The 9,263-nt window shown below is 45.1% G+C and overlaps 1 protein-coding gene across 1 annotated transcript; it reads right to left on the bottom strand.

Annotated features, from left to right (window-relative positions):
- Window positions 1-1,741: 1,741 nt before the first annotated feature.
- Window positions 1,742-2,851, bottom strand: LOC311328711 (putative HTH-type transcriptional regulator YulB; the record flags this gene model as incomplete). The annotated part of the gene is made up of 2 exons (XM_084462642.1): window positions 1,742-1,863; window positions 2,245-2,851. 2 exons carry the CDS (start codon window positions 2,849-2,851, stop codon window positions 1,742-1,744), a joined length of 729 nt encoding a protein of 242 aa, XP_084318768.1.
- Between the last annotated feature and the right edge of the window lie 6,412 nt (window positions 2,852-9,263).

Genomic DNA, 9,263 nt, shown 5'->3' with positions numbered 1-9,263 from the left:
AGCTCGTGATCATTTGGACGCTATCATTCAGCACCTTTAATCCACTATCCAACATGAGCATGGCACCATAAGAGAGCGATGATCCTGACTGAAGGCAACGAAGTGTTGCGCCTTATCCTCCAAGGGTATTTGGATAAACAGGCCAATGATGAGCCGCTACAATCGTCGGTAACAAGTAGCGACGGTGAACAGGAAATCACGTCAGAAAAATACCTCACGATACCTGGCCAGCTTGTTTGGCTCTGTCGTAGTGAGACGTCGAGGTTACACCAGCGGAAGCAATCCAGCATGTTCCCGCTGTATGATCAGTTAAACCTCAATACTGACAAGTACTATGATGCCATGAGGGAAAAATTGTCAGCTATTTGAGGAATCACTCTTATGATCAAATGATTAAACGACATCGTGAGAGTTACCAAAGTATGGTTGGAAAATGACAGCCTATGCAACTAGTAGCGGATACGGCTCAAAACTTTGAGGCTTGTTACGAACAGCGCAAGGTTGGTATTTAACAAACAGAATACCTGCAGATTCACAGTTTTGACGGTAAGGACCTAGTAATGCGCCCGGAAGGGTTGAGGTAAGCAATTAGGAATAACGAGCAAAAGAGTCAGCAGAAGCTGCAAACTAGGCTCAGTCCGGGAGAGAATAAAGATCGCAAACGAATGACACAGATAGCCACCGTTTCTAAGGTGAAACCAAATCCTTGAACGGCAAAATCGGTCATGGATATGGATTGGAAAAGCGACAACGTTGTTAAATTCCATCCTCCAGCTAGGAATAAGAGAGTCTAGCCAGTGTAGAAAGAGAGGCATAAGCTGTGATAGAAGAAGCTTTCAAGGAAGCGCACAGGCTAGATTCTGAGCAGAAACGGCAGTTGGTCATTGTGATTGATGGGCACCATCATCAGCGGAAACTGAATTGGCTGGCAAAGGCTCCGAAGGAGCCTTTGGGCACCTTTCAAAAAACATTACTAGCCTCAAGCCCTTAAATCCAAGGTATGTAGCCAAAATGGAAGCGTCGAACTCACGTTAGTTAGAATGTTCGCTTGGTATTATTAGTCGTGTATTAAATAGCAACCTTGATGGCCCCTGTCGGGCTGACTTCGCTGCCCTGACCGGTTCATGCTGTATCGTATGCAATACCACGATATGCCGATATCCTAAGAAATGGCAGGCCACAGGTAATGGAAACTGTTTTTTTCAAAATCCACCTTCTTTGTGGCGATATGTCTATGGTCATGGTACATGGAGAGCACGCCGTCATAGGCACCATAAAGTGCCTGATGGAAGACAGAGTCTGCTGGAATTTGGCCGCTTACATTCAATCCTTATCGCTGTGCCAGTCTAGCCGCTGGCTTAATGGTACAAACCTCTTCATCCCCCAAACAGTCCATTTTCTCCACAGTGGGGATTCAGGCCGGCAACTGCCAGAGATGGTGATACGATACCAAGAGACTGAAGAATCCAGCACGCCTGATAATTCCCTTGAATACTTTGCTGTCTACGATTGCGCTACAGACCTGCTTTAAAGATAGATATCGAGTTAAAAAAAAGACTCCTAGCCACGATACTTGAGACATCGTAACAAGGTCAATGGTTCAAGTTAGTGATGCAAGCATTTCTGTGTGCCAAATGTTGGGGACTGTCGCAACTAGAAGGGATTTCTTGTTGATAGGTGGTGTGGCGATCGAACCATAGCCTTGGTTTTGCACATAGCTGACAGCTTGTTCAATGAACTGTTATGCAGCCGCTCCTGGTTCTGCCGAGACTTTGCCAAATCCAATCTTCTCAATATCCTCAATGGGAGAGTGGAGCAGATGTATATGGCCGCTGCAGTGTGGGTCAGCAGGGGGGTCATTTACTGATAGGAAATGGACGTTCTTTCGACATAGACGGGCTGCCTGTTACAGCCAGATGCGATCGCCAGTCACCACCACTCGGAATGTTCCGCAGAATCCCTAGTTGCACAGGGATTTGATTATGATCTCAGCACCGATACCGCAAAGATCACCCATGGGAATGCAGATCATGTGAGGCATTGCCGCTATCGATCACTCTTGAATCGCCTAAAAATAATAAAATTAATATAAGCTTAGCAGCAATATTGGACGCCATAAAAAAGGGAGTCTTCTGGCTCCCTCTGTTATCTACCTGATTTTTCAGGATGGCAGAATAATATTGCCACCAGCTTCACGTATTGCAGCCAGATTTTCATCGTCAAATTTGCTGTCCGTGATAATACAGTCCAGATCTTCCAGACGACTGATGGTTTTCATGCTAGAAGCACCAAATTTACTGGAGTCAGCCAGCAAAACAGTTTTATTGGCCCGTTCCATCATTTTACGACGAATGTAGTAATGATCATTTGACGCAGTGGTCACGCCGTTGTTCAGGCTCCAGCTGTTGGTCGCTAGAAAGGCAATATCCGCATTAATGCTATCCAAGAAAGACAGTGCTGCAACATCGGTATGAGCCTTGGTGATAGCACTGACATTACCACCCGTGGTGAACACCTTAACGGTTGAAGAATCTGACAGCTGAAGTGCAATCTTCAAGTCAGTCGTGATGACAGTCACTTTTATGCGCATCATCAGTTTAGCCAGCGCCATTGTACTGGTGCCTGAGTCTAGAAGGACGATCTGACCTTCCCGGACCTGCTTCAGTGCTTCATGGGCGATGGACTTCTTTTCTTCAATATTAACAGCATTTTTCTTTTCGTAGGGAATGTCTTCCATCAGAAAGCTTTTGGAGACTGCACCTCCGTAAGTTACACGCAGTTTATCTTCTTGTTCCAGAGTACGAATATCACGACGGATGGTCATTTGGGACACATCAAAACGTTCGGCCATTTCTTCAATATTGGCACAGCCTTTTTCTTCAACAAAAGCAAAAATGTGTTCGCGACGTTCGACCGGGAGCATAGTTGTACCTCTTTAAATGGAGCATTATCTGGTAGCCCCTTATACCCGTCGCCTTAGAAGTCGCTACTCTGTTTGCTGCCACCGCTCGCCTCGGTCACTTAGCTAATCTAAGTTCCCGTATCTTCACTCACTTGCCGCCGCGTAACAACTTCAGATGCTTTGAGGACGGCTAGTAAATCCTAATGACAAAACAGGTATGCAGGACTCGACCAACGGTAATGATGCTTACTGCCGATGAGTATTCAGAGATAGTGATTTTCCGTATGGCATAACTGACTGGATCACCTTGTGGTAACGAACTGACAGCACCCGATATGCAAAAGACCGATCAAAGGGTATTTCGTCTGGATTATATCACCAGAATGATGAAGTATTACCAATTTTTAATGCATGGAAGTCGTCTTATTTGCCCTAGGCTCACAAATGAAAAATAACATACCGGACGAAACCATGAGTGGTTATTTGCAAAACCTCTCTGCTAAAAAAGATCTAATAGGCAGAGAGGAAGAAACCTCCAATGAACTCATTTGTCCAGACTGTGACCTGCTGGTGGTTATTCCAGTATTGATGAAAAAACAGGTTGCAACCTGCCCCCGCTGTTTTCGTACATTAGAAAAGCATGCTTACTACCGTATTCAAACGCTTCTGGCACTGGTGATTACCGGGCTTCTACTCTACATACCTGCCAATATTTATCCGGTACTCACATTAGATCTGGCAGGTCGACAACACAGCAGTACTATTTGGGGTGGAGTTGTTGCGCTATGGGGTAGTGGTTTACCAATTGTCGCAACGATGGTATTTGTGTTTGTCATGCTGGTTCCATTGCTTCTATTATTGATGCTTCTCCCGGTTATTTTGGCTTCCTTGCTGTGCGATGGGTCTCGATTTTCTAGGTCTCTGTTTCGTGATTACCTGTTTCTCTGCCAGTGGGGAATGGCGAAAATCTATATGTTTGGCGTTCTGATTTCTGCCATCAAACTGGTTGATGTGACAACAGTGGAAGCTGGTTTTGGTGTGTTTTGTTACACCGGCCTGATGCTGATTGAGGTAGCCATAGGAATAACACTAAATGAGGCAAGACTATGGAACACTCTGAGGAAAAGCAAAAGAGTTCAGGCAATAAAAGGGACTCGGATAATCAATGAATGGTATTGATCTTGGACTGAAGCTCTGTCTTGTATGTTGTCAAGCCTGCCCAGAGCATCAGCGGCGTTGTCAGCGATGCGGGGGTCTGGTTCGGGTGCGTCGAAATAACAGCATAGCTAGGTGCTGGGCTTTAACGCTGGCGGCTACACTCCTTTATGTACCGGCCAATATCTTACCCATGATGACGATCAGTTGGTTTGGTCATGGTGGTGAACCTGACACCATCATATCAGGAGTTGTAAAACTGGTTGAGAACGACATGGCTATGATAGCTGCCATGGTATTTATCGCCAGTATCGTGATACCTATGCTAAAGCTACTGGGAATGGTTATATTGCTCCTGTCCATTCAGTCTGAATATGAAATGGGGTTGGGAATAAGGCAGAAAATGCGACTGTATCTGGTTATTTCGTGGATTGGCCGCTGGTCCATGCTGGATATTTTCATTATTTCTCTACTGTCTGGATTAATTCAGTTTGGTCAGCTTGGGCAAGTGGAACCAGGCACCGGAGCTTTGGCATTCGCTGCCGTCGTTACTCTCACCATGCTTGCTTCTAACTGCTTTGACCCACGTCTTTTATGGGATAACCAACGCCTGAGTCAAATGGTAAAAAAAGAGTAATTGCACAGACAGGAGGTGCCTTTGAATGAGTCAGGAAAACAATTACCCTGAAAATGGGGAGTCATCTGCAGCTGCTTATGTTGAAAACCGGATTAATTTTACCACTATCTGGCTATTGCCTCTTGTGGTTCTTATTGCAGTAGGCTGGTTGCTCTGGCGTGAGCTGGATCACAGTGGAATAGAAGTCATGATCAGTTTTGAGAATGGCCGTGGGATTACTGTGGATAAAACAGAAGTCCTTCATAATGGAATTCCTGTTGGATACGTTACCAACCTCTCTTCCAGTAAAGACTTTGATGCTGTTGATGTTACTGTAAAAATGGATCAGCGTTTTCAAACTCTCCTTACAGGAAATAGTGCATTTTGGCTGGTGGGACCACAGTTGAGCCTTACTGAAGTCTCTGGATTGCATACCTTGATAACCGGGAACTACATAGCCTTTAGTCCATCATCTAAAGGAGCTTTGCAATACCGGTTTAAAGCGTTGAAGAGAGCACCGGGAATTATGGGGGGAAAAGATGGGCTTCGCTTGATATTGCACTCTGATGAACTTCCATCGTTGGAAATTGGTAGCCCGGTTTTCTACCGAAAACTGAAGGTAGGGGAAGTGTTTAACTATGGTCTATCAGAGAATGGTCAGTTAGTAGAAACACAAATCTGCATTCAGCCTGAATTTGCTCATCTTGTTCATGAAAATACCCGTTTCTGGAGTGCTGGTGGACTGAAAGTGTCTGCCAATATGACCAACTTGGAAGTACAGGCACAGTCACTGGTCTCCATTTTAAAGGGAGGAGTTGCTTTTTATACCCCGAAGTGGGAAACCAACATGCCGATGGTATCCAATGGTGCGGAATTTGCCCTGTACAGTAATTACGATAAGGCTGAGGCAGGTATTCCCATAACCATTGAATTTCCACTGGGGGTATCGCTTGGAGACAGTAATATACCTATTCGTTTTCATGGCCAAGAAGTGGGAAGAATACGTGCAGTAGACGTTAGCGAGGATGTGAGCCGTGTTATTGCTGAGGCGATTATAAAGCCAGAGGTAAAGCATGCTCTGGTTGCAGGCACTCGCTTCTGGATAGTTGAACCCAAACTTGGGCTAGATGGAGTGTCTGATTTGGAAACACTGATCAGTGGTCGCTATGTAGCTATGGATATCAATAAACTGGTTGTGAAGACTGGATATGCAGTCAGTCACTTCAAGGGTATGGCCACGCGTCCCGCAACGCCTATCGGAGCTATTGGCCTAAGCCTAACTCTGTACACAAATGCGCTTGAAGGCGTTGATATCGGAAGTAATGTCTTATACAGGAATGTCCCGGTTGGCTTTGTTCAGTCTTATGACCTGAATGACAGAGGGCTGTCTATCCATGTGCTTATCGAAGAGCGCTATCAACATCTGGTAAATAAAAGCAGTCGCTTCTGGAATGTCAGTGGCCTGAGTCTTGAAGGCGACCTGCGAGCCTTTCGGGTCGATATGGCAACCATCAAGAGCCTAATTTCTGGAGGCATTGCTTTTAGTACTGGCAATCTTGATGCTGAGCCAGTCGACAATGGAGAAAGGTTTAGCCTGTTTTCAGAACGCTCTGTCGCTTTCAGTGGTAACCACGAAATAGAGATTCACTTCGATCGGGCTGATGGCCTAAATGAAGGGACTCTGATTCGTTTTCGAGGTGTCGAAGTTGGCCGGGTTACTAGTCTGATGGTTAGCAGCAAAAAACAAGGGGTTACGGTTAAAGCGCTGATTGATAGTGACAAGTCTTGGTTAATGAGAAAAGGTGTTCACTTCTGGCTGGTTGAGCCAAAGTTGGGGCTTGCTAGGACAGCTAATTTGGAAACACTGATTACCGGTCCATACATCAAAGCCGAGATGCCTGCTGTCCACGGGGCGAAGGCAACTCGCTTCACAGGCCAACACCGTGAGCCAGATGACATTCCAAAAGTAAAAGGTCTAGTGATAGAGCTGGCAAGTGAAAACCTTGGTTCCATACAGCGAGGAAGCCCGGTCTACTATAGGGATGTTCCTGTTGGTGAGGTAACAGGCTATCGTCTGGCAAATCCAGCTAATCAGGTCATTATTATTATTAATATTGAAGATCGATACCGCAGGCTGATCAGCAATGATAGCCGCTTCTGGAATGTCAGTGGTATTAATATTGATGTCGGTTTATTTCAAGGTACCAGCATCCGGGCTGAATCACTGGAAGCACTTCTGGCAGGAGGGATTGCCTTTGCAACTCCGGAAAAACCTCAGCAACCAATCAAACCAAGGCATCGCTTTGCCATGTCCAGTGAGCCAAAGAAAAGCTGGTTGCTGTGGCGACCAGAAATCTGGCTGCATTGAGTATTTTACATGTTTAGGTTTTCCTGAACTAAATCAGGTTGCTCGTTCTTTATTGATACGATTAAGTGATGTGTGGTTCCCTTACTCCGACGCCCCATTCATTAGTTCTTCATGATTACGAAGGCAAGAGCACTCCTTATGGAAGTTCCAATACGCCGGCCAATCTCCACTTGAATCAAGTGAGCGTAGCTTCAACACAGCCTCTACCACTTACAAACTCAACTTCACCAAGTTATATCCATACGGGCATTGATCAAATGGTGGTAAGCTCCATCAAGGACTACACTGATAATCGGATAGCCAGCATCCAGCGCCGTGTCATAGCAGAGCTTGGAACGGTTTTTTTGAAGCACCTAGATTTCAATAGCCTAATCCCCCTTGTTGTGGAAACAGTGACCGGCTTTCCACAGATATCCAAGACATGGATAAAGTCCATGATGATGATTGCCTTAACTCCCTTCTTTTTCATAATCACAATAATCAGTTTCCGCTGATGATGGTGCTCATCCATAACAATAACCACTGCCGTTTCTGCTACGGATCTCTCCTTAGTGCTTTCTCGAAAGCTTCTTCTATCACGGCTTCAGCCTCTCTTTCTACACAGGCCAACACTATCTTATTCATGGAGGGAAGACGGCATTTAACAACGTTCTCGCGCTTCCGATCTATATCCATGACAGATTCTGCAGTTCGAAGATTGGGTTTTCCCGTATAAACTGTGGCTACCTGTGCCATTCGTTTGCAATCTTTCTTTTCTCACGGGCTGGGCCTAGTTTGCAACTTCTGCTGACTCTTTTGCGCGCTCTTCTTGGTTGCTTCCCTCAATCCTTCCTAGCGCATCACCAAGCCCTTACCGTCAAAACTAAAGATCTGCAGATCTTCTGGTTGCTCAATCCCAACTTTGCGCTGTGCGTAACAAGCCTCAAAGGCTTGAGCCGTATCCTCTACCAGTTGCATACCATATCGTTTTCTAACCATATCGTAGCAACTCTCACTATGTCGTTTAATAATTAGATCATAAGAACGATCCATCACATCGCTGACAATTTTCCCCTCATGCCATCAGAGTACTTGTCAATATTGAGGTTTAACTGAGCATACAGCGGAAACACGTTGGATTGCTTCCGCTGGCTGTAACTGCAACACATGACTACGACAGAACCAAACAAGCTGGTCAGTTATCGTGAGGTATTTTCCCTAACGTGATTTCTCTGTTCACCGCCGCGACCAGTCCCGACGATTGCTGCAGCTCATCATTGGCCTGCTTATCCAGATACTATTGGAGGAAAAGGCGCAACACTTCGTTACCTTCAGTCTATAATAGCTCTCTATGGTGCCATGCTCTTGTTGGAGAATTGATTCAAGATGCTGAATGATAGCGTACCAATGATCACGAGCTGGTGATAATAATTAACAATCGATGCCATTGGCGTAGGATGTGTTCACAAGAGACGTGTTATGTCGTATTGGTTTGACGACGTTACATCACCATAACACTGTCTCTTTTTTGTTACCGGATATATCGAAAACCATGATGCTTTAGCGGCTACATTGTAGTATCAAAAGAGCCGCACCCAAAGACATTCAGAAAAATCATGATACAGCCATTACAGTACCAGATTAAGAGTCTAGATCTCCTTGAGTTGGTTGCCGCAACATGCTTGGAGCTGAAGATAGTTGAATATATTAATGCCCGCATAACCAATAACTCTAATACACGTAATGTCACTATCGTACAAGCAGTTGTAGCAATGATTATTAATAGCCTTGGTTGTACCGGCCAAACGTTACATATGGTTTCAGATTTTTCCGAAACCAAGCCTGTTGATCGGCTGATTGTAGAAGGCATTCAGCAAAAACATTTAAACAATCAGATTCTTGGACTGGTTCTTGATGACTTGTATGACGCTGGCGTCAGTGAGTTGTATCTGAACCGTGACATCAATGTCGTCAATCATATGAAACTGCCCTGCATGGCATTGAATCTGGACGGTACCAGCCTACATGTGTATGGTGATTACAACAGCAATGAAAACCCAGATGACTTGACCTGCATTCATAGCTCCTAGGCTATAGCTGTGATCACCGTCCTGACTTGAATCAGGTAGTCTTGTAGTTAATGACAGATAATCAGGCTGGTACTCCCCTATTCTTGGCTACATGTAGCGGCAATATAAACGACAAAACATGCTTTAATGAGATAATCAAAAAACACTTACCTG

This window comes from Borostomias antarcticus, assembly GCF_949987555.1.
Source record: "Borostomias antarcticus genome assembly, contig: scaffold_290, whole genome shotgun sequence".
Lineage (NCBI taxonomy): Eukaryota > Metazoa > Chordata > Actinopteri > Stomiiformes > Stomiidae > Borostomias > Borostomias antarcticus.
This window is presented reverse-complemented; position numbering and strand designations above follow the sequence as displayed.